Source organism: Momordica charantia, assembly GCF_013281855.1.
Source record: "Momordica charantia cultivar OHB3-1 chromosome 1 unlocalized genomic scaffold, Mcharantia_2.0 BLBB01000001.1, whole genome shotgun sequence".
Classification (NCBI taxonomy): Eukaryota; Viridiplantae; Streptophyta; class Magnoliopsida; order Cucurbitales; family Cucurbitaceae; genus Momordica; species Momordica charantia.
The window spans coordinates 17018002-17043741 of NW_028275157.1; the positions used below are offsets into that span (position 1 = coordinate 17018002).

General features: G+C 35.4%; 3 protein-coding genes across 5 annotated transcripts; 1 reads left to right on the top strand and 2 right to left on the bottom strand.

Annotated features, from left to right (window-relative positions):
• Positions 1-213: 213 nt before the first annotated feature.
• Positions 214-12068, bottom strand: TSK (tetratricopeptide repeat (TPR)-containing protein). 3 transcript variants are annotated; one of them, XM_022277166.2, is made up of 20 exons: positions 11617-12063; positions 10198-10995; positions 9393-9569; positions 9023-9114; positions 8145-8243; positions 7472-7953; positions 7346-7389; positions 7021-7266; positions 6752-6893; positions 4998-5111; positions 4295-4395; positions 4037-4160; positions 3563-3672; positions 2829-2940; positions 2453-2557; positions 2289-2355; positions 2071-2191; positions 1777-1947; positions 1097-1214; positions 214-1020 (listed from the first exon to the last, which is right to left on the bottom strand). In XM_022277166.2, the coding sequence occupies exons 1-20, from the start codon at positions 11887-11889 to the stop codon at positions 482-484; spliced, it is 4035 nt and encodes a 1344-aa protein (XP_022132858.1). In that variant the 5' UTR covers positions 11890-12063; the 3' UTR covers positions 214-481. The 3 variants fall into 3 exon arrangements, with proteins under 3 accessions (XP_022132858.1, XP_022132859.1, XP_022132860.1); XM_022277167.2 differs by having other exon boundaries at positions 214-1017; positions 11617-12062; XM_022277168.2 differs by lacking the exons at positions 214-1020; positions 1097-1214 and having other exon boundaries at positions 1788-1947; positions 2067-2191; positions 11617-12068.
• Positions 12069-12395: 327 nt separating this feature from the next.
• Positions 12396-18655, top strand: LOC111005901 (ubiquinol-cytochrome C chaperone family protein). The gene is made up of 7 exons (XM_022277582.2): positions 12396-12631; positions 13198-13411; positions 13801-13967; positions 15866-15990; positions 16633-16696; positions 17586-17634; positions 18332-18655. Exons 1-7 carry the CDS (start codon positions 12458-12460, stop codon positions 18409-18411), a joined length of 873 nt encoding a protein of 290 aa, XP_022133274.1. The 5' UTR covers positions 12396-12457; the 3' UTR covers positions 18412-18655.
• Positions 18656-20639: 1984 nt separating this feature from the next.
• Positions 20640-22430, bottom strand: LOC111005848 (protein NODULATION SIGNALING PATHWAY 2-like). The gene has a single exon (XM_022277496.2). The coding sequence runs from the start codon at positions 22239-22241 to the stop codon at positions 20766-20768; it is 1476 nt and encodes a 491-aa protein (XP_022133188.1). The 5' UTR covers positions 22242-22430; the 3' UTR covers positions 20640-20765.
• Between the last annotated feature and the right edge of the window lie 3310 nt (positions 22431-25740).

Here is a 25740-nt window from a genome sequence, read left to right on the forward strand (position 1 = left end):
CTTGAAACCTTTAAGCTAATATGACCAAAAGACTTCAAGTCCTTACCGACCGAATAACCCCTTTGGGCCATGCTGTATTCATCAATTGGAATAACATATCTGGACGTTACTTCCCTAGGGTTTAAATGTTGCAATGCAGGCAGCGGTGGGAAAATGTCTAGTGTGCCTGCAACAGCCCCTATTTCCTTTGTTCATGTCATGAACTCTCCTTCGTAAATGTTATATTAGTGTTTCTAGACTCCAAATAATTCTTATATAATATCATAACAATGAAGAAAGTAGTATTACATTAAGAAACTTAAAGTACGATAGAAAATAAGAAAAGTTGAATAAAATTTTATCGTGCTTATGAACCGTAATTATATACAGATTTCACCTATAATACACATGTTAAACAGTATACACGAGCAAATAATTTGTGTCGAAAGTAGAGCACTGACCTCTTCTATCCTCTGATATAATAGATCTCAGCAGCATTACATTAATCCTTCTTGCAGCAGGGTCGCACACAACACTTCGTCCCCTCTACAAGTAGATGTACTATGTTGTCCTGAATGTGCCTTTGTGCCGAACCAGTTCTTGAAGTTGACCATGCACCAAACAATGTTTCAGTCTCTTGGGGGGAAAAGCCATTATTGCTAAGATCCAGTAATTGCAATGTCTTTGCCATCCCAATGGCAGTTGAAAGTTCTAAAAGAAACTGACAATCAAGAGATGCAGATTTCCTTTGACATGAACTTGCACAACTATCATCAACCCCGGATGCTGCGGCACCTTCTCTAATTGGTTCTTCACTATCAGCAACTTCAAGCTGATTGGATTCAGTATTTACCTCCTCCAGATTCTGTTGAGCAGAGTCCAACTCCTTGATTGGACATGTTAGGCCATGAGGTTTAGATATGTAACGGCACAGTTGTATAATTTCTTTACTTTCTTTCTCTGTTATGTTAAATTGCGGGGCATGTTTATCGAGATCAACATTATCGGCGAGATTGAGCTCTTCAAGACAGTGGTTACCTGCTGCAGAAAGGAATGTTAGTAACAAAAACTTGTCCATTTTAGGCCTTGTATAAAAAGTCTGCTTTGATGTTACAACCTGCTACGGCCTGAATGATTTGAACAACTCCAGCTATGCCAAGCTGGCACTTGTTAAGAACCAAAACTTTAACGCCACATTGGGGGTTAGCTATTAGGGATGATACTGCATTACAACCCTGTCCACGCTGAATAGTCAGAACTTTGACTGCTGAATACATCAGTCAGGATAGAATTTCAAACGTAACAATGTCACGGTAAACAAAATATAATCAAAATGAAGTCAGTTAATTGACCTATTAATCATATTTGCTTCATTATTCAGAAGATAGGTTCCCTCTTAGCAGATCTAAAATGTCTGATACGTATCAAATTAAGAACACAACCTAAACGAACTATATTACTTATGTAATATCAGTACAAACTCACTCTCAAGTCGAGAGTTGATAACCTATTCAAGGGAATTATCTCTCCTACAAGCCACTTCCAAACTGCTAGTCACACCTCACTTCCTACATATCAAGCACATTTCCCTAACGAAACTATTCGGACCTCCCTTTCGTGTATGATGGTAAAAATGTAATCCATGGAGAATCCATAAAAATAGCAAGATAAGAAGTTAGAATGACCTAGTTAACAAAAAAATTGACATAAAAGTTTAAGAATAACATGTATTGTTTTAAGAAAACCGCTAAACGACCATGGCAAGTATTAGTAAGGAATTAGGTGTTTTTAACAAACCTCTTGCATGATGGCATTCCCAGCAAAGTTCAGCTCATGAATGCGCTGAATAAGAGAAGTACAACCACCAAACTTAGTAAGGCAATTAGATGTCAGTCCACAATAAGCTAAGTCAAGTTTCACAAACTCTTCATTCCCGTTAAATGACTCAGTTATCCCTAATGCAGCATCCTGCGGAGTTTAAAAAGGCCTCATTATCAAATGGAAGAATAATGCTTGCTAATGCACAGAATTCAGAATGGTCAATAACAAAAAGAGAAAAGAGTAAAGAAATGCGTCATAGAATTTACCCACATCTCCAATACCAGTGCCAGAAAGCATTAATCCAGACAACCCCGACACTTTAACAAGCTGGAAAAGGCCTTCAATAACTGGCTTGCTCAACTTCAAACCACTTAAACTAAGAGTTGTAAACCTACAAAAAGAGCAACTCCTTCGTTTAAATTTTTTCTACAAGTTTTTAACTTTTAAAGTTGCAAAGAAAAGAAGAGTTATAATTCTGTTCATCCAACCTATTCAGTGATGCGAGCTTAACTAATAAACTACTGAGGGCATTCCCAGAGATCGAGTTGTTGTATCCTACCAAAGAATGTCAGGAAAATGTTAGTCACTAAATACATAGAGGAATATATCAGGGTTGTAAATGTTTGTTTGATTCATGCAAAGAAAAGGTAACCTATATAAAGCTTTTCGAGGCCAGCTCCAACTTCTAATGCATTAGCAACCTTCTGGATTGTTCTAGATGTGATAGAACATCGTTCAATGTTTAAACTCCAAAGACCTAGGAAAATAAAAAGAAACCCATAAAAAAGAATCAAGCTATATCTGAAAGTCAAATCAAAGAATGAGGATATTGACTTTTAAGTGTAACCTCAGTGCATAGTGTTAAAACTCAAGTTCAATATCCTGGAATCAAGATGCATCCAATATCTTGAAATACTAAGAGAGAAACAGAATAAAGAAATCCGTTGAGACACACCACCCATATTTCATAGATGGCTAAAATATCACTAATTAATCATAAAATCCCTTCTAAATCTGCAATGCATTACCTTTGCAATTCTTTAAGATGGTTGAGAGGTACGATCCGCAGGCATCGGTAAGACGATTTCCAGATATATTAAGCACTTCCAATCGAGTGAACAGAATAGGGCATTCACAAATCTGAATATTTGAGGCATTAGTAAAAAACGACAATTTATTATTTCTTTATTTTAATAGAAAACCACTTTCATTCAGAAGAATGATAAAATTAGCAAAGAGCTATACAAAACACAGGCCAAGGCAAACGAGGAAGATACAGAGAGAATTTGAGAATCAACACCAAAGAGATGCCCAAGGAACACTTAAAACCAAAAGCACAAAAGGAGGCATTGAAGTGAACCACACTCCAAACCTCCTTTCAAGGCCTTCTACAACCACAAAAACTATTGTTTTTTTATAATTGAATACTCCAAATAATAGCAAAAGAACATGACGAAGCCTAAGCTTTCTCAAAGAACTCGGGAAGGGAATTTTTATTCACAATTAATTTTTTTTGTTTTTTTCAAGTCATATCTAATACAAAACCCTAAAGCCCCTATTTATAAAAGAATTAACAACAAACAAAAAAATCAAAACAATTACACTAAAATCAATAATTACTCATTCACTACATCCATTTCTGGAAACACACTCGCCCTTGAGTTTAAAAGCAACAAAGAGTTCAGTAATCCTCCAAGATGTAAACGTCTTGCATGAATAGTCAAAGAAAACAAATTTAGATGTCTAGAGGGATATTTGAAACCTGGAATAAAGCAGTTGGACCAAATCGATTGCAGTGTAAATCTAAAGTTAAGTCATGTGTTTGGCTCGACTCCTTGAAGACCTGCTGAACTTTCTCCATCGTTCCATTTCCTGCAGCAGTTATAGGAATTCGAACAGTACTACTACACCTAATACTACTAAATATAGTTTGCGTGTCCTGTTTAGTTCAGATTTTGTATAGATCATTTATCAAGTTTTCATGTGAAATACTTTATTCTCAGAGATTTCAAATATTCCATCAGAGTTGCTTCGTATGCATCAAAGTAATAATTATATGAATCGAACAGACCCCTTATATCTTATAATTTTAAAAAAATGGAAGAAAGCTTTAACTTCTTCGAAGTATGTGAAACAATCTCTAATACTCCAGAAACAACCATTTCATTTTAAGACAAAAAGTTACCAATACTCAAGGAACACTACTTTCAACCATAAAAAAAGTAAATAAACTTACCTAACAAATTGTGAGAAAGGTCTAAGATGGCAAAAGCTTTCTGGATGTTCAGTGCATTCAACAATGGGCTTATAGATAAGTCTTGCAGATCACAATCAGACACTGCAATCTCGTCATCTGAAGCCTAGAATACAAAAAAATAAATTACAATCAAATCATTCTAATCCAACGTGAAGACCGGCATCGCAATAAGTTCTTGCAAGAGTTTGTCCAATTGAATAAGGGTAGAATTAGATCAACCAAGCACGTATGACATACCTCCAGATTGTACAGTTTCTTCAGCAACTTCATGTTAGGTGTCTCAGATAACTCTTTGCAGTACTCAATATAAAGTTTTATCAAAGGTTTTGAAACCCATCCTGTCAAGGAATAAAATGACGTTTTTCATTAATTTGGCTCTATAAGCAAATAACCCTCCTGAACAAAAACAACAACAATGATAAGAAGCCAAATTATTATTGTTGTTATTATTATTATTATTATTATTTAGTAGACATTCAGAATTAAACGCCTGGTAAAATTGGAGAATCAAGAAAGTAATGACAGCACTTATTCTATATTTGGCAAACTTTCAGATTGATAATGCTTCTCTTGGAAGTGATCGTGGGATACACAGAACTATAGTCTATGATTACTCAAATGATTGACAAACAGCTCAGAAAAATACCCAAACAGGTGATATTGTTTTTATTTCAATCAATCGGTCTAACATTGACATTTGACGCAACTAAAACCCAAGATAGAAACCTAGTTTCTTACGTACACCACTGGAAAACTCCAAAATTTCAACATGATCACTATTGATGAAACAAGGACAAGAATCATTCATTCCTGGCATCCACGATGTGACATCATGGCATATTGATGGACAATATGATAAGACTGACGCACCATGCACACCATAATATTATCATATACCAAAAAAATGAAATCATGAAACTAAAGTTCTAACGAAACATACCATTGATGACAGCTTCAACCAAAAGATTTCTTTCATGGTCAGACGTTTTTAAAAATTCTAGTGACTCCAGAATTCTCCCATCACAACTTATATGTTGAATCACAGGCAACAGACCTAATAAGGCATGTTTGAGCGAAATATTAGGAAAAGGAATCACACATATCAATGAAAATCAAATATTTGAAAAGGAGACAGTTGGAAACAAAACTGAATATGTTACTTTGACCTTCATTGATGTATCTCCACTGGAAGCTCAAATAAACTTCCATGAGATGTTTCTACAGACCAACCTCCAAATCATGTAGGGCTATGATCAAGGGAGGAGGTCCTATAACCATCCACCTTTACGAGATAGAGGGTTTCCCTTTGATGTACTACTTTCTTTGTGGTTTGTAAGATATTTGGCTAGAAAGAAATAGCAGGGTCTTTAGAGATGTAGAGAATTCATGGGAAAGGTTTGAGCTTTGATTACCTTTGATCCTCCTTTTATCTCTCATTCTTTTGAATTGGAATCCTTTCTAGTAATTGTGTGGTTAGTTAGCCTTTTGTTTAATTTGCTCCTTTTGTTCAAGGCTATCATTTTTTGTATTGTCCTAGTGTATTCTTTCATTTTTCTCCTAAAGAGTTGGTTCTTTTATCAAATAAAATGCTCTGAAGAAATGGAGGAAACCTTGAAGAGGGGCATATAATAGACAAAGGTATTAGTGATAATAATAAGATAAGAGTCAAAATAACCCCTTAGAAGCTTCATTCTACTTCAGCAATTCTTTTATCCTCTTTTCTACCAGAAAGTTAAAAAATATAGGATCTTTGGATTTCCCAAATAGGAAGATCAAATGCTTCATCGGCCTACAACCAGAACAACGCCTAAAAAGACTGGCCAAAGATTCTATACCATCACTAGTCTAGGAATTTTTGCTACATTGCTTTTGTAGGTTCCTCCCTTGCCTCTTTCTGCAGTTTTTGGGTGGGGATCCCCTCATCCCTGAGACTGCACTTAGTTCCTTTTCTGAATACATCTCAATTTTTCTTAAGAATGGAAGAAAAAGAATTGAGGTAACTTCGTAGATAGAGTAATAATACCCGAAGAGGAACCTAGGGCTTCTAAGTTAACACTCCTGATTTGATACCATGTATTGTTTAAATCAAACCAATAAGGACATTTTGGTGTTTAGTTTCATGAAGAATAAAAATGTCTGAATTAACAAATCACTAACCATCCTCCTTTTATCCAAACCCCTGATCCTTCAACATTCTAGAAATGGCCATCATCAAATAAAGAACATATCCTAAACTTCATCTACGGCACGCTTGCAGTAATTAATAGACCACTCTAGATTTCTCAACTCTCTAACCCACTCCAAGACCTATTCCTCACTTGCTTCTCCCCCTCCCATTTTCCTTCCCTTAGAATGAGACATTCTCAAGGAAAACAATGCCTAAGGCCCTAAGCCAAGCCTACCTAAAACTCATTTTGATTGGCCCATCCCAAGCTAGGCGCTTGTGACATTCCACCCAAAGAGATAATCAAGAAAAAACTAGCAGTAAAAGATTTGAAACCAACCTAGAGCCACTTGGAGGAGTCTCAAATTAGTGTCTACACTAAAAGCACCCAAACATGTTACAAGACATGATTTCGTAGATGAATATTATTTAGCCCCCTAATTATCATACTTTTAGCGAGGTCATAATCTTATGTACCCATAATTATTTAAAGTAATTGAGCAGAAAAAATATAGGCATCTATTAAATACCCTCAGATCTCTTTTCAAAGGGAAGTTGCAGATAGTACATGCATGCTAGTTCTTCCTTTGTAGATTCAATGCTCCGCTTATCTCCAAATAAGGCAACCCCTACGGGTATCAGCTCATTATCAATTTTGAATGTAACACAGTGCTGCAATTAGAAAATAACTAAGATCAGAAGCTTATGACAACAGTAACCAATAATTAAACAGTTGTGGCATGAGTGTAAGCCATTGACACGAGAAATATCTCAAGCTAGCATTTCAAAGAACACTTACACCATGTTCAAAAGAATTTGACTTGGAAACATTATATTTATGCAACAGATTTTCAGAGATGTCAACTTCAAATTTGGAGCCACTGGCAGCAGAATCAGAAGGAAATATTTCATCTGCATTTCTGGTTCCAAAATCTTTATCATTTTGAGTAGCAGTAATTCGACTCTTGTGTTTATATGAACCAGTGCTTTCTTCAATGTCTTCGCAAGACCTGCTTCCATGTTTGCCGGCAATTGCTGAACCCTCCTACCAAACCAAATATTAAACATGAAAAATTATTGGAACGCAAGCATGATAATTCTCCAAGAACTGATACAAGATATACCTTAATTTCAGTATCAGGATTTCTTGAGTGTTGTCTATTCTTATCTGAAATCAAGCAACACAGCCAACAGTCAGTCAATGGTTGTGAAAGTCTACAGCTCAAACAAGTCAAGGAGTAAAAACTAACTGTCATCAGAAGTTGCAGAATCCTCTCCCTGCCAAAAATGAGGCCTCGATTTTGAGAAATCCATCGTCTCGTTCTCACCTTCATCATCAGAAAGTATCACACGAACACGTTTACGACCAATGGTGGTTTGTTGGCTACCAGCCGATTTAGACAAACTTTTAGGTGAAATTTCAGAAGGAGATGCATCGAATTCATTCATGTCAACTGATTTGATTTTAGGTGATTTTTCAAGCCGCTTGAGGGGTGAAGTCAGAGTAACTGCATTATTTGGCTCTTCTAAATCAGCTAAATGTTTTGAAGAATTTAATCTGCTGTTACAAGATTTTCTAGTGTCTGACAAGCAGCAATCATCAGATGCACTGTCTGACAGAGCTTCGTTTGCTTCTGTATCTGTTTCAGAGCAGCAATCCTCTGCCACATATTTTGTTTCATTATCACTTTTCCTCGTCTCCTTCAATTGGTCAATTTGAGATTGTAGCCGCCTGAAAAATAGAATTCTTTAAAGAACTATTTATTTTATCTGTGGTCGTAACGCTAATGAGCTGAACAAGTCATCGTGACTTTAAAAGAAATGATTGAGCTCTTTAACATCCAAAACTCTTTTCTAATCACAAGATAAAAGTCCCTAAAAATTTAAAATGATCGTGCAGTCACTTCACGTATTAGTAGTTACCTAGCTTCTTCTACATTATCAAATCGTATCATGTGACTATAATGCATATTCTCCAGTGCTGAAAGCTGGACCGAAGGAAGGTTAGCCTCAACAGATATCCTACAATATAGGAAACCAAATAAGCATCAAAAGATGTGCCCTCAGTATTCATCAAAGTGCTTGAATCATTAAATGTGGGAAAAGTAATTTTTGCTCTCTCCATCTTTTGATGGAAGTGCAAATTTAATAGTAATGAATAATGAAGCAAACCAATCTTATTTCAGATTACTCAAAGAAGTATTGTTAAGGAAATTTACAAGTTATTGAAACGCAAAAGCGTTGACCACCACATAAATTTTTAAATTAAAACACCGTTAAGGATAAAAAAATATATATATATGAAGAAAAATAAAAGCATAAAACATCTACAGAAGTTCAGGACATTTCTTTTAAGTATATTGATCGACTATAATTATCGGGAGTGTAACTTTACAGAATAGCCTAACACAAACTCTTATTAATTTTATGACTTCAGAAGTAAAACAAGACGCAAAAGCAATTAAGGTATTGGGATGCATCATTTATGAATTGATTAATTGGAGTTTATGCGCTTCCACAAAAGCACAGGCCTTAAATTCAGGGAAACTATTGCTCTTCAATTGGAAGAACTACTAAAAAGGATTGCATCAACTTCTTATTTTTTAGTATTTTAAGCTCAAAAACTGCACTTCAGTCACAGACTCACGGTAAGTTTTACGAAAATTAATTTCACATTTTAGATCATGTTATGGTTGAACAGAGCAAAGCTCTATCGGGGGAGCGTGCCTTCATCTGCCACATGCTCTCCCATGTAGAATGATATGAAAAGCCAGGAAATCCTGAAGACTGAAATTAAATACCTGTAACTCTCCTCAAATGCATCTAGTGCTTCTGTCCACTTGCCATCACAGTCGAAAACATCACCAATATTAATCTTTGCTAGTGCTTGTCCCTGAAATCAATATTAAGTAATAGTAAGAGCATAGCAACAAACCAGAGTAGCGCCATCACCACGTATGAAAAATTTCAACTCAAAGAATCCCTGACATTGGTTAAAACACTTTATTTCAAGCGTGTGTATATATATAAACTATAAAGTATATATAAAATTCATGTTCACAGTTATCTCACAAAATATCTTGAGGGAGGAGTTAAATTTTAACAGCAATTATTTAGAAAGGAAAAAAGCTACACAAATATTACATATTAAACTTAAGAAACCGAGATTACCTCTAAATTACCAATAGACTTGTATGCTTCCCAGCTCTTCACATACCATTTAATGGATTTTGTGAATATTCTTAGTTTTTGATATGATTCACCAATAGCCAGATAAGAATCACTCAGCTTCTCCTTGTCACAAAGCTCACTTGCTACTCTTTTCTTCCTTTTCGCAAATTCAAGGTGCTAAAATACCGTAAAAGTATTAATAAACAACAATGATATCGAAAAGGAAAATCTTTATAATGCATAACTGTAGTATATAATGCCAACCTAAACTCATATGCACAAGACCCCTCCTAAATTCTTCAAATAACATGCAAGTAAAACTCATATAGAAATATTAAAAAAAAATTATAAGGCCAGTTGGCAAAGGCTTCGGGTCTCTTGGTTATATTGGCTTAGAGGTTTCAAGTTCGAACCTTTTGGTGAACTTAATACCAAAAACCTTTGATGTCTCCTAAGTCCGGGCCTTGGGACGGGCACGGATGCCCCTGGGTATAGGGGAGCAAAGCTCCGACTCTCAGTCATAGAAAAAAGTGAATGTCACTCCTTATTTGAAAGAATTATCAAATACACACTAATATTTACGAACTTAAGCATATAGCTTTTTGCAAGTCGGACAAAAATAAAATAACAAGTAGAAAGTGCATGTCTTGATGAGCATGCAACCTCGAAAAGAAAAGAAATTTCGCCCCTTATTTCAAAGAAACTTCCTTTAAAAAATCACATTGACCTGGGATGCTGCAAACAAGTTACTTTCTCACTGAAAAGTTTAGTAGAACATAAGATCAAAGAAATGTATTGTTTTCACCTGAATCCATGCAAAAATCGTACTTGATTTTTCAATTAAACAATCAAGAGAAGCATTTTGCTGCAGTAGACATTTGCGCTCACGAGGTGTGCCTCTGGCAGTGGCCATTTCTCTCATTAGCTTCTTAAGATTCTGTTCTTCTTTTCTTAGGTCAACCATCACTTGTATAGCTTCTTTCACGGTATTGATGTTCTGATCAATTTGCCTTACCAAAGCATCCTCGTCTTCCATTGATTTAGCTAAATGAAGAGCCTTCCGATAGCAATGAATTGCTTCATCATACTTTTGAACCCTGTAATGCAATTCACCCAGGTTAATATATCCTTTAGCCTCTCCTTGGCAATGCCCAATGTTCTTACAGATTATAATGTCCTTCTCGACATGCTTCTTGGCTTGATCCCACAGTCTTAGCTCCATGTAAACACTTCCAAGGTTGTGGTGAAGCCTGCTACGACCATCATCATCTTCATCCACCTCTTCTTCCTCACAAATCTCTAGTCCTTTTGTTAAAATCTTTTTGGCCTCTTCCAAGTTATCAAGATCCATTTCAAGCATTCCCAAGTTATTATGAGCATCAACATATTCCTTGAGGAAAGAACATCCACTTCTTGGTGGATGATCTTTGAGAAACTTTGCAAGTTCCATGGCAGCCTTGAAATACTTTTTGGCATTTCGAACTGAAAAATGGTCATCATCAGATTTCAAAAATAGTTCATGGTAAGTACGACCTAGTTGAGTGTTAGCTCTTTGCTGTTCCACGAGGTCATTAGCATGTTTGGCTAGCTCTAAATGTTTCTTCTGCAATTAAATATAAAAAAACCGTAATAAATAATACAAATCTTGAAAATAAAATGTTAAACATGAATGAAACAGTCAAATGGGAGTCATTGGCATGTTTTGCTAGCTCTAAATGTTTATTCTGCAATTAAATATGGACAAGCCGTAATAAACACCAAAAATCTTGAAATGTTCGAGAACTCTTAAGCAGGAAACAAAAACCAAACAATATCATTGATTCATTGTAGTTAATTTCAATTTTATTTCTGTGTACTTTTTTACATAGTCCAAACAATACAGTGAATTTCATCTTAAACTGTCCCTTTCAATCCTATGTGGGAAAAAAAATGCCTGCGATAAAAGAAAATCATATCCACATCCAACAACTTTAATTGCACATTAGCAAATGCAGCCACTTTCCCGCTTTCATAGTGCCCCAGAGAATAAACATTCCAGTTACAGCTCCAGCACATCAACAGCAACAACCGAAAAAGAATGACCACTGCGAAATCCTTTCAACGAAAGAACACACATATTTCCGTCATAATCCCATTTTATAATTGTATTCATTCTCAAACCAAATCTAATTTTCAACTCCCTACATTCCGCAACACGTACACAGAACCACAACCAAAACCTTACCTGATAAATTAGAGCATCTTTGAAGTGCTCGAGCCTAAGATAGACCTCGCCAAGGGACTGGCACGTTGCCAGCATATGCTTCTGAGGCAAGTACTTGACCGACACATCGTAATCAATCCGAAACCACTTGAGGGCTTTCACGTACTCTCCTCTGTTCTTCAAGATATTGCCGATTACGTTTGCCCATTTAGCCTCCTCGTGCCGGTTCCCCTCGGCCTTAGCATTCCGATAGGATCGTTTCGCGGCGTCAAATTGTACGCCGTCTCTGGTCATTCCGGCAAGAGGAGTTCCGATGAAGGTTAGGGATTGTTGTTTGCCCTTCTGGATTGGAATGGAAATTAGCGGCTTTGAGGATTCCCTTTCGGAGCTTGTGAAGTTGTGAGTAAAGAGATGATCTTCCCGCCAAATATTTTATTTTTTGTTTTTATTTCTTGAAATTTTAGGCTCCTTTTGGTGCGAAATAAGTAATGTTCCCAAATTTAGGGATGGAGTTATAAGTTCTAAAATTATGAATTTTTTTTTTGACAGGTCTAAAATTATGAATTAAATTTACTATTCAGCGCCAATTTTCTTTCAAGTTATATCTTAAATGTTCTCACAATTCTCGAAACAAAATGGTATAAATTACAAACTTATATTACCAATCAAAAATCACATTTTTTATTTAAAAAAATAATGATATTTTTATAAATACGTTTTTGCTCATTTGGTATAATTTCCGTAATTGTTTTTCCAAAATAAAATTAGGGGTAAAGTTAAAATTCATAGATTTTAAAATAATGATATTTAGCCCAATTTCCGAACCCGAATCCGAAGAGCTGTAGCTGTAGCTGTAGCAGCAATGTTGGCGAAGTGGAGCAGAGCCACCCGCCATCTGTGGAGGCTTGGAGCAGAAAGCAACTTGAAATTTAGTACAGATCTTCGTGTTTGTCCTCATCGATGCTACGCCAAAGTCGCAGCAGCTGTTGCACCCAATATCGGTCATCTGGAAAAGGGCATACTTGGCGGCCATGTGGTATGTTTCTGTGTCACTAATTTTAAGCTCCGCGAGAGAGTTCTGATATGTTTTCTTCGTCAATCAATTTTGTGGGTTACTATTGGTTTTTATGTTCGATGAAGATTTAATTGTTTTTCGTGCAATTTAAGTTCGTTTTGTTGGTTGAAAGAAATTGTTGTAAGAGGTATATGTTCATGTAATTGTTCATTTGATTATGTAAACATGTATCTTTATTCTTTTTATGCTTGTTGGAGAATAGTGCAATTGTACGAGTAAGAGGTATGTGTTCATTTAGTTGTTAGTCTCGTTTAAGTAATTTTAATGATTAGCTTGTTTTTGCGACTTCCTTCCTTCAAAGGCTATATATTACAATCGAGTCCTTGTATTTGTTCAACCTACATAGCAGGCTGAAGCTCCTTGCCAACAATTTGGTTGTAGTTTCTTCACATAGGATATTAGTTTGCTTCAAGTATGTTATTCTGAAAAGAGTTTAACGTGGATTCATGAGCTTAAGTTGCGTGGTTGGTCGATACAGACAGTTTAGTTAACCTGCGACTGATAATGAAATGACTTATTTTAAACAGGTGCAGTTGGATAAATTGTTTTTGTCAAAGCCTTTTTCGCTAGCTTTGGCCACTGATTCGCCATTGAGAATGGATGAACCACAATACGAGGGTATTAAGCGTCTTTTTCTCAAGTTGATGATGTTTTATAGTAAACAAAGCAAGCATATTCGAGGGGCAAATGTAATATACCGACGAATTGTTTCACAAGTTGAAAAACCTGCCATATATGATGGTAATTATTTCTCTTCTTCGCTCGACTCTATCCTCCCTCACCTCCCTCACCATGGGGTCTTGTGAACTAATAATACCTTCATGATTTACTTGGGAAATCGTAAACTATTATGGTAAAGAATTATTTTAAAAGACCTCAAGATTGAAAATGATGGTACAATTAATTCCACAGTGACAACAAGTCAACTGTCATTATAACGCAATTCATTGGATCATGACTGCAGTAAACAAGTCCAGATTGATATCTTGATAGTTACTTCATAAAGGAAAAATTGGACAATGGACTAGTTTGTGCACTCTTCAAAGTTCATATCTACTCACAATCAATTAGCTAATTGATAATTCAGTAACTGAAAGACAGTGGATTAATTTGTTTTCCTCAATGTGCAGTGTTCAATTTGGAGAAAACATTTAAAACAACCTTTTCTCTGCTTGTTCTTCATACGTGGCTTTGCTTACGACGGTTGAAAGAAGAAGGAAAGGAAGGTGTTGAACGTGGGCAATACTTATATGAAATTTACAATCATGATGTGGAGCTACGTGTATCTAAGGCTGGGGTATACGATCAACACTCACATTTAAATCCATGATTTTCCTTGACATTTTAATCCATGAAAATTCTAATGTTTCTATTGGTTATATTATGTGTATGTATGTAGGTTTATGCATATAGCAGCACACTTTGTAATTCATTAATCGGGCTTTCCAAAGATGTCTATACTCAAAATTTAAAATGAACATTATCTTAAAAGATTAGGATAGTAATTTTTAGACAAATTGTATTAATGTATTGAAGGCAAGAAGAACGCGTTGCTCATACCACAAGTACAGTGCCTTAACATTTTCATGTTAGATCACTAGTAGCCACACAAGAAGTTGGTTTTTTACTTCTGGTGTGAGGTCGCTTGTAGGTTTGTTGGGCTGTGCGATAAATTTTTGTTTCTGTGAGTTATGTTATAAATAAAGGGAGGGGAAAATGAAGAGGGGAAGAGGAGATTTGTAAGAGGATCTGAGCTCATATGGGAACCACCAGGTCCCTAAAGTATCTGAGCTCTTTGGCTTGTATTTCCAAACCTTTACTTATTGATGCAGTGTTTGGTTTTCTGGTTCCTAAGCGGACCTTAGCTCAATTGGTAGGGTGGTAGTGTAGACTGTCGTTTAACATGCTATCACGAAACGGTATTACATTATCGCCTTCGGTGTGCTGTTTTTGTTACAAAGACTCAGAAAAATTGGACCATATTTTCCTACGTTGCCCTACCATTTGTGGAATTTGGTCTTTTTCATCTAGAGAATTTGGAATTGTCGGCTGCTTGCCTAGAAATGTGGAAGAGATGAGTTCTAGAAAGCATAATTCTAAAGAAGTTTGATGAATGCTATTATTTAGCAAGCACCTCAAACACATTTACGAAGAAAAGAATTCTAGCAAACATAAATTCTAAAAGAAGAAAAATTGCAAAAATATTTGGAAAGAACACACCAAGAATCTGTTGTAAGAAGTTTGATGACTGCTATTATTTCTTTCTAACGAAAGTTTGACATTTCTTTTCTTCCATAAGCCCCAGATCAAAGCTTTGAAAATTGACTCACAAAATCTTAGCTTGCCTTCTAAGTCCTCCACCTTTCAAGAGGGAAAACAAATTACTTGCATCAATTCGCGAAGAATTTGGAGAAGTGATTGGGAATTGGAGGTGGATAAAAGGGATAGCTAAGGAAATTAGCAGATCAAGAGGTTGAACTAGGTGTAGAAACATATGGGTTCACGAGAGCTATGGCCACCATTGGTCAGTACTAGGTACAGAAATATTGAGTATTGTGAGTAATGATTGACAATTGTTAATGTCTGTTGGCTCTAGCGACTTGGGTTATTCTTTTTTAGTGCTTTTTTATAATTCACTATTCCCTTGGCTAGAGGACAAGGCGATACCCTGGTCCTCAAGTTGATATGTAACTAACTTTTATGAGTGAATCAATTTGTTAGCATCGCTGTTAGTTTGAATGTGGATTAAATTTATTAGTGCGTGGATTTTGTTATAATATATGGATGGGATATTGAACCGATGAAGAGGAGTTCAACGAGGACTAGGAGCTTAGCTCATAGGGATGCCACTAGGGAGTTCCATTGTTTTTTATCTCTTCGGTGTTATTTGTTTTGTTTGGTTTTCCTGTTCCTATCAAAAGATGATACCACTTTTTAAGATCATGTCTAGTTTCATCTTAAGATTTTCCTTTCTGTGCAATAAAAACTGGGATGTTTGTTTTTCTTGATACCTTAAGTTGAGTTGAAATTATTTGTTAAACAACATTAAGATCTGTAGGAATGGAACATTGTTAAGATCATAAGTTTGCATTTCAGAGCGATCATGTTAGTGACTTGTGCATACCAGATAACTACATGCTATCATGAAATAGGCTTTACATATGAGGATGTATGTTCGTTATCTTTTACTGGCAGGTAAATTTGCTTTTGACTCGGTGGATGAAAGATTTAGAAAAAATCTTTTATGGAAATATTGTTGCTTATGATTCTGCCATGCTTCCAGAAGCTGGACAGGATGAGCTGCAGAACGTAATATGGAGGTAAGCTTTTTTTTTTTTTTCATCTTTTTCATTCTTGTCACCCTTGAAGTTTAATACAATATCATATTTTTAATGCAATTTTAAATTTTTAGAGTTCTACTAGCTTTCTTATGCGAAATGTTCTAAGTTTTAGATGGTTGTCCATATCGGCATAAGTTGGCCTGACACCCACAATGATGAAAAACAATTTGCTCTTCTTACTAGTAAACCTGAGCATAAGGTTATTGGATTCAAATAGTACGCCTTTGTCATTAGGGTTGGAGTATGGAGGAGAGTAGAATTCATATTGATAGGTAGGAAGGTAAAAGCAGAAGAGTCATTGTTTCTTTTTAGATGGCTAAGTTTAAAATTCTAAATGTAGCTCAAGAATATATCAGCTGTCATATTCTCTCATTCCGTTCATGCGTAACAAGGAATCCCATGGGTGTGTAGATGGAGAACAAGCTAGACCCTTGTGTGGTCCTGGACCTCCTTGTCCTTCTCAAGGGAGTTTTTCCTTGAGTTTGAAGCGTGGGAGGAATATACGTTATGTATCTTCTTCAAAAATATTGTTTATACATGTTCTGAGTCTTCTGATGTTGGCTATTCTCCTTGAATTTCTCAGTACTCTTCTTTCCGGTATTTGATTGTCTTATTTTACAGGAATATATATTCTGAAGATGGATCACCATTGCCAAATGATGCTGCTGCATTACGAGCTGTGCAGGCATGTTTTCTGGCTGCCCTGTATATATATATATATTTTTTTTTTCTTCTTTTTTTTTTGTTTTTTTTTTTTTAGTAAAAATAAACTTTCATGGGGAAGAATGAACTAATACAAAAGAGCATAAAAAAAACAGCCTAACATACGGGAGCCAAACTAAAATAACGAGCTCCAATCTTTTCTGCCGTATATATGTTTTTTTTTTTCTTGAGTAAAATCGAACTTTCGTTGGGAAGAATGAAGTAATACAAAATAGACTAAAAAAAACAGCCCAACATGAGGGAGCCAACCTAAAAACTAAAAGAACGAGCTCCAATCTAGCCAAATCAAACCTAAAGAGTAATTAAAAACGCTTTGGACACTGAAACCCAAAGGGAGATATGAAACCAAATAAGAGCTCAAACGTCCTCCCAAGACCTCCCAACCCCTCTATAATTTCTTTTATTTCTCTCCATCCCTAAGTCCCATAGAACAGCTGGAACCTGCCTGCCACAAGAACATATCTCTGTCCCTAAACCAGGGTGATGAAGAACCTCCTCCAGCGTTGAACTACACTCTATGGTGCGAGGTAGGCGAACCACATAAACCTGAAGAAAAACAATCACAGACAGAAGAAGCAAACATCAATGTTTGGGATTAATTCTGAAGCAAACAACCCCAAACATCCTCCCAAAATCACTCTCTGGCTGCCATGATTAATTAGCATGATGTGATCTTGATTCTAAGGAAACATCAATGTTTGGGATTATTTCCATCTCAGAATTTTATATTTGGAGTCAAAGCCACTATCAGTTGATAATTCTCTGATACATCATATTGTTTACCATCGACAGAATGATTGTTAGATATTTTCTTTAGATAACCACTGACTTGTATTTTAATGCAAATGCAGGCAATGGCTAGGTATACTCGTCGTGAAGTTAGTTGCCTGTCCTTGACAGGTAGATTGTAACTTTTTTATGTATACACGTTTATTCTGTAGCTTCTCGATGGTCTGATAGAATATGATAATTTGTTCCCTCGTGGAAAGATAGTTTATTCATAGATAACCTCTTTCTACAGGGAAGGGAAAACAGGGGGAAATGAGAACTCGTTTAATATTCTTCCACTTCCTGTGGTTTCTCAATTATGTTTGGCTCTATCCTTCCTGTTTAGTTAAAATAATCCAGGGGCCTAATCGAGTTTTTGTAGCTTTAGCTCCTGGGAACCTGGTTTGCCTGATCACCAATCAGAATTTATGGATGAATGGATATTGAAAAACACAGATAAATTAATACCCTCTACTTTCACTCTGGCCAATTTACACAGTCTTCTGCTTATGTATTGTGTCTTCCACTTTCATGCCTAAAGAAGAAAAGAAAATTGATAGGGGAAATTGTTAAACTTCAAATGCAGTAGGGCGATTGATCTACATCTTTGATCATTTCATAACCATATGCCATGTCTCAATCTCAATCCCTTACGTGTGAAACCAGAGGAACTAGTTGTCATTGATTCCCCTGCTATTTGCTATTCTGAATACACCTTCTTGGCTCTGCACCCTTTGGTATTTTAAACTGTGAATCTGGGTAATAAATTTTTATCCTGCAAGTGTCTCATGTAATTTGTGACTGACAAATTCTGCATTCGAACTGGCAGACAAAGAAGCAATATTTTCTGGGAACTTCATGTTCACTCCACTGGAAACTGGCAAGCCAAGCTCAAAGGTTGGAAGGTGATGATGCTCAACAGTCTCAAGGAAAAGAAAGAAGAAGACATTATATTGGATTGGTTATTTACCTAATAAATAGCAATAGATTTGTTACGGGAATTTGTTCATGGTTTCAGTAATAGTGAAGAGCAATGTTACTAATTCTCTCCTACCCTTCTTGATTCGCTTGATTTAGTTTTATTTTTTGGAACTGAGAAGCTAGATGGTGTACAAGTGATAAATTCATATAAAAAATCAATTAACTTCTGTCTTGTCCTTTGTTTGAAAATTATTGTCAAAATATAAGCTTTAGCTCTGTTTTTCAATTTTCAGCGAGGATCTCAAAGTGGGAACCAAATGGCATATAAATGGAAGAGCCAAGAGGAGAGGAGTTTATTTTTGTAAAATATAAAAGTTGTCGTGGGGAGAGGATGATGGTTCAATTTCAATGAGGCATTGTCATTTGTGTTTCTCTTATTAATTTTTTATATGCCTCCTTAATTGGCATCAATTTTCTGCCGTTGGATGTCTCTTTCAAAAAAATAAAAATTTTTAAAAATTCAGATGTAGTACTACCATCAACTTGTAGTTGTAGTACACCTTCCTCTCTTGCCTTTCATGTCTCTAGCTTGTCTCATTGGGATTATTTTAATGAAGTTCTTGGTTCTTATTATGTATTTTATATACACACACGCCCCGTTGAGTCCATGTATTTCTATTCAAAAGATAGTTGTAAATAAAGGACTTGATAGTTGGTCAAAGTGAGCATGGTTCAGCAGTAATTGACATTTATCTCCAATAGAAAGTTGTGTAGAGATAAGTTAGAAGAGAAAAATGTTAGAGAGGGAAGAAGAGATATTAGATAGAGAAAGCGTTAATTTAAAGCGGACGTTTAATCTATTCTTTTCTTTGAGGTCAAAGAATCTACTTAAAAATAGAAAATTGTGACGTGTTTTGAAATTGTAAGATAAGTTTAGAAGTACATAGATAACAATGATGAAGTGAAGAATAAGAATGCGTTAGATTAATTTGATATTAATATAACATATTATGATGGTGACATATCAAAGCAAGAAGTGTAATTAAAACCAAAAAATCAGCATCATCTCCAATCTCTAAATACGGAGAAGAAGTCTGCAAATCAAAATTGAAAGCTTCTACTTTCAACTAATTACTAGATCAAGTCAACAATAAAACATAGCCAAACCCCAAATTTGGAGTAGAAAGAAAAAAGAAACAGCAAAAACTTTGACATCAAGAAGCGAAGAAACCTAGAAACATAGGCCCAACACAACAAAGTGTAAATTGTCATTTGTGTAATGTCCCAAGAGGAACAGTTTTTACATCATGTTTTTGTCGTAAAATTGTAATAAAATAGGGTTATTGTCATGGGTCCATGACCAAGAAAAAAAAGTTCCATTTTGTTTGTTCATTATCGAAAATTCTTCCGTTTTAGACGGCAACTGAAGTGATGGAAGAACAATGTCAATTGGAGTATTGAATTTGGTGATGTTTAATTATGCAATAACATTAATTAATAAACTACTAATTTCTTTATTCTTATTAATTAAAATTAATTCAATATTGAATTGGTCCTAGAGTTGATGTGCATGACACAATTCCTTCTTCCACTAAAAATACTTATTTTGAGAAAAATGGTTTAATCGTAATCTCCCTCTCACGCTACGATAAACCATTGAAGTGTATTTTCTTGACAATATTGGTAGAATTCAAATCTAGTTTTAACGAGTTGAATTAACTAGTAATCGATCTTTTACAACGAGATCTACCTATACAGTAACTGTATTTAATTATGAAGTCTACCCTCTTAGTCCGTTCTTTGAAGAATAAGATCATAATTGTTTTATGGATAAGCATTTGTTATCGAAGGAAAATTCTTTCTCATCTGAAATTGAAGTGATTGGATTTGCACCAATAGAAATCATAAATTTGATACACAATAAAATGATATACTAAATCTTTTTTTATTTCTTTTTATTTTTAGGCAGTGAACGGAGTTCTTCCATTCATTCTATCCTATTCGTTGGTACTGATCACTGATATGGAAAAATTTTGTAATTCCTTTTGTCTCGGTCCATTGTATGAACGAGTAGCACGTACACCCTAGTACATGTTCCTCGATGCTAAGACCATCCCCGAAGGGCGGACGATTGGGTGACGTTTATGATTGGTTATTATGTGTTTCTAATACGTTGTTTAATAGTTGGATATTGAAGGTTTAAGGAAAATGTAGAATGATGCTAAACTCTCTCATTCAAGGGTATTAATTAAGCTAACAAAATAATTATATTTATACACAATAATAAAAATTTCAAAAAATAAAATAAAATGATTTGTTGAGTAACTGATCTTGAATCTGATTCATATTTTTGCTCCACTTTTTACTCTTGGAACCCAAATTGTAGCTGTACACAATGGCCTTGACTTCCAACACAAACTTAGCCTGCACTTCTCATGCTGCACCCAAAAATCTCCTCTGAACAAACTCACCAAATACTTAGCTTGGCAACGATTGAAAGAACTGAAAGGAATTTTCTTGTAGCCTTTCAAGTAATGATCAAACCCATTGCTCAACAAGTTTCTCACATTATCATCACAAGGGAATTGCCTCACTGACTCCAAAATCCTTGCCCCCAAGAACTCCTCCACCTGCCTGAACCCACTTTCATAAGCCCCACAAAAGCACCTGAGAAGTGAGTCAGAAAGAGCAGAGAAATGGTGGAAGGCCTCAAAGAAGAACTCCACAAAGGACATGGGTTGGGGCTTGGAGACCTTAAAAAGCTCTTCTTCAACCAAAACCACACATTTTGGGGACAATTTGGCAGCCCCACTTAAGAAAGTTTCAAGCTTTGATATGTTGCTATGGCTCAAAATGTGGTGCAAAATCCCACTGCAATTGGCTATTACAGCCTGACCCACTTGAATTTTGCCAAAGTTCTCTGCTTTTTCTATCCTCATGTGATCGAATTCGAAGGGGAAATTGATTGATTTGGCAAACTCTGACAGCCTCCTCCCTGTCTGCTCAATCTTTGTCTCGTTTTCATGGTCCTGTACAACAGCTGTCAACCTTAACAAGGAGAAATCTTTCTTAGCTGCAAGATCAGCCATCAATGGCGGCCATTGGATCCCCTCCATGATGTCAAAATCTATGACGTGAAGCGCTTCCTCTCCTTGTGCTGCCTCAAGAATCGCTTGGTTGGCTGTGAAGTGAGCAAACTTTATATAAGGAGAGAGCTCCTGAAGCATCTGAAAGGCAGAAATTGAGTTTTTCTTTTCTTGATCAGCCATTTCACGAGGTGGAAAAAAATTTGTGAGAGTACTCTTATAATGGAGGCCTTGCGTGAAGAACCAAGCCAACCGGTTGAATGGTGATGAGCCAGAATCGCATAAAAGTAAATTCTTCAGCTTTTCGATCAAAACTGAAACAAGTGGCTGGTTTTGTGCTTCAACAGCCTCAGCTGCGGCCAATAAGAGATCCGTTAAGCTCTCTTCTTCCATTAGCTCTGCTTGAATTCCCTCGAAAAAGGAGCCATCTTTTTCATTGGGTTGGATCCATGAATCCATTTCTGCAGGATTTTGATCCGTGCTGGTCGAAAGGAAATCTGGGTTGTAATTGGTTGGATCGAATTCCAATGCTTCTTCAAGAAAAATCAGATCTTGATCACCATATTCCAAAAAGCTTCCATCTTGGAGGGAGTTTTGGGAGGAGTTGTTTTCTGAGTGGGAATAGCAAGAACTATTTCCATGGCTGTGTTCAGCAAATTCATGAGTTTGGATGAAGGTTTCAGCTGGAAAGTAACTGTAGTTGGTGAGGAACTCAATGGGTTCGAGCTCCATTGAATTCAAAGATAGAAATTGAAGAGCTGAGACACACGAATTGGTATATCTTCTGCTATGTCAATGACTCAATGTGTATATATATAAATGAGAGAGAAGGAATTAATGCTCACATCACATAAGCACCCATTATGAAGTATTTTTTTTTGTTGGTTTAACTAGGAAAAAATATAAAGAAATTGATATAGTTATGAACCCAAGTTTTTGTAATTGATTTAATATATGAAGATTCCAATCCATTATTATATTGACGAGAATATTGTAGATGGAATCTCTTGGGCCAATCATTGCAAAACAGGAAGAAGGTTTAACCAATATCGGCCATAAGTTATTTGTTGAAATGACTCTAACTATTAAGTCTCATACATAATCATAAATCTCATACATAGTGATCAATGTTTATCAATCTTTTGTAGTGTGTGGAAAAAGTGTAACTTACTTGAATATATGACCATTATCAATTTTGTTGTAGTGTAGAAAAAGTGTACTTAATTACGTGAAAATGTAAAGGCGCCTATCTTTTTTAGGGGGAGATGTTTGAGTGTTGCTAAAATGAGACTACTTTATATCAAATTAGAGATAAAACTCATATGAAAGAGCTTGAGATAAAAGGATTCTAAACTAAAGATAGAGTTGTTGGTTGAGAGAAGTAATTAGTTGCATTGCAATTGAGGTTTTAACTGTGACACTCGAGTAGAGAGGAGGGGTACATAGATGAACCGACGTCACATTTGAATGAGAGGGATCCTAAGATCATGGAAGCATGATTAAGAAAGGTTTAAAAGGATTAATAGTTATACATGTACTCCAAAGTTTAGCATACTATGCTTGGAGCAATCTTGGGTTGGATAGTGGCGAAGCCAGGTCACAGGAGATGCAGGAGGATGTCAGGGTAATTAGGTGCCAAACTCAATTTTTGAATCTTAGGCCTGGGGCGTTACAAACACTTTGTTTGGGTCGACGAGGCTAACTATCTATAATTAGTAGGGACTATTAGATATCCAATACATCAGTTTAAGCTTTTGGGTTGGGTGGTAGTTTATTCATTCTTTAGATGGTATCAGAGCGGGAGGTTCTGTGGGCGAGGCCTCGCCCACAAGTGAGGGGGAATATTAGATATCCAATATATGAATTAAATTTATCCAACCCATTAGGTTGAGTGTTGCAATTTTTACCCCCTATTAAATTTCTGCTAATTAACCCATTAATTTTAACACAAAAAAAAAACGATGTAAAAATTTTCAAAAAATCGTTTAATGTGAATCAAGCTTGGCATAAATTTAAACTTAATTAATACAGATTATAAGCCTAGCTATTAGTAATTTACCCATCCTTTGTCAACCTTTCATTTGCATTCTTTCATCTTAAATTAAATTTGATTGGTAGTGATCAAGACTTCAAAAGAAACAAAAGAGGGGAATTATCTCTCTTTCATTGCAAACATGACAGAAATGGACAAAAATCACTTCTGTTTGTGTCCTAAAGATATAGTCTTAAATTAATGGGGTTTTGGTGAAGAAACCTTGGAATATTTGGGATATTCCTTTGCTTTGTTTCCCTTTTTGGGTTGGCAATACTTTCAAAGTTCATCAATTGCATCATTTTTGTACCATCACTTTTTTAATAGTAATAATATCATCCGAAAGTAGTCCAATTTCAAGTATATCCTCAATCCTCCTAGCATTTCATTTTAAAAATGGATGTAATATACATTATTTGATATATTATGTTTCTTTTAAACAAGGACCCGTAGACATTTAGTGCGACATAAATTATCCATAGATCAAAGTACATCCATTCTTAGAAGTTGTGTATTTTAAAAGCTTTTGATAAATGACATATTATATTAAAAGTTACCATTTATTATCTATTATATATTGGGGCATCTTTCTCTAAATTTATCGATGAAACATATCATGACACTTATGTTATTATCCATTTTTTCAAATAAAGTTGGAGAGGCTATTTAAATAACCGATAAGTTTGAAGCAATAGTTAAACAAATCCAAGTTGGTGCATCTTATGCATTTGTTGGAGAGAATATCTGCACCATTTACTCTTGCACTGTGCTTTTACAACGCCTCTCTTAACATTTTCAAGCTTCCTCTTGTTCTCCCGAGCAGAATTGATGATTTCCTAAAAGAGGGTCTTTCCAGACCTCTTAATGGCTCTAGAAACACTCTTTAGTCCAATAATGTTGTGGGTTCGAATATCTTGAATGTACGGTTAGAAAGAAATAATTAATCACAACTTCATGGATTCCTCAAGATCTTTTGCTCACATCTTGGAAGATATAAAAATCTCGGTATCGTCTCGTTCATCAAAATCTCGGTCTCGTCTAGGTCATCAAAATCCTATCTCTTTTCTAATTATGATATATCTACCATTTTTCTCATCACTAGGAGTGCTTTTACTCATGCTCTTTTTTTTTTTTTTTGGTATGTTTCTCCTTTACCTTTCAATTGAAATGGTTTTTCTTTAAATAATTTTTTTTTAATCCCGATGATTAAAGTATAGTTTACCCGGAACATAGCTCAGCAGTAATTGACATATATCTCCAATCAAAAGGTTATGAGTTCGATTCCCCACCCAACATATTGTACTAAAAAAAGGTATAGTTAAGGAAACTCAATAATTGAAGGTCTAACTACTTGTAATATTGAGGGTGGATAAGAACTGCAAACTAATTAAGGGTCACATTAGTTCCAAAAAAAAAAATTAAGGGCACTAAAATGTGAGATTTAGGAAACAAAAACCTAAGGCAGAGCCTCACCAATTACTTTTGAGTTTGGTAATTGTTTATTATTATATTTATTATATTTTTAGTTCTTGGTAATTGTTTATTTGTAATCTCCTGGACTTCACATGAATGGCGTAGCCAATGACGTACTAAAAATAATTAGTAAAAGACAGAAGAGAGTAACGTTAGAGCATATTTAATTTATTAATTAAAAGAAATTTCAAATAGTTATCTCATGCCTATATGAAAGGGAACCGAAATTTGTAATAGCTAATTACCTCTAAATAATATTTAATTTCGTTCATACTCACGTATGAATTACAATTGTTATGGTAATTCGAAGTATTTAATACAGATATATTTGGAAAACTAGCATGATTTTAAATATGCTCAGCGGTAATTAACATGTATCTCCAACCAAGAAGTTGTGAGTTCGATCTACACATTTCTACTATTAGAAAGAGATGTTGATACATTCCGGAATTACAACTCTGGCATGGAAATAGTTTAATCTTGATACTAATATTTGTAACCTATAAAAGTCCTATAAATCAATGAAATGTTCATGAGTATAGAAGATTCAAATTCACAACCTTTTGATCAGATTCTAATTATTAATTACCGTCGAACTAAAGTCAGGTTGATAATTAGCAGAGTTAATTGAGTTGGTTGAGGAAGAGAGCATATATTTGGAATGTACTAACAACTAGGTAGGTAAGAAAGCCGAGTGTACCACCAACCAGACACAAATTGAAGGTT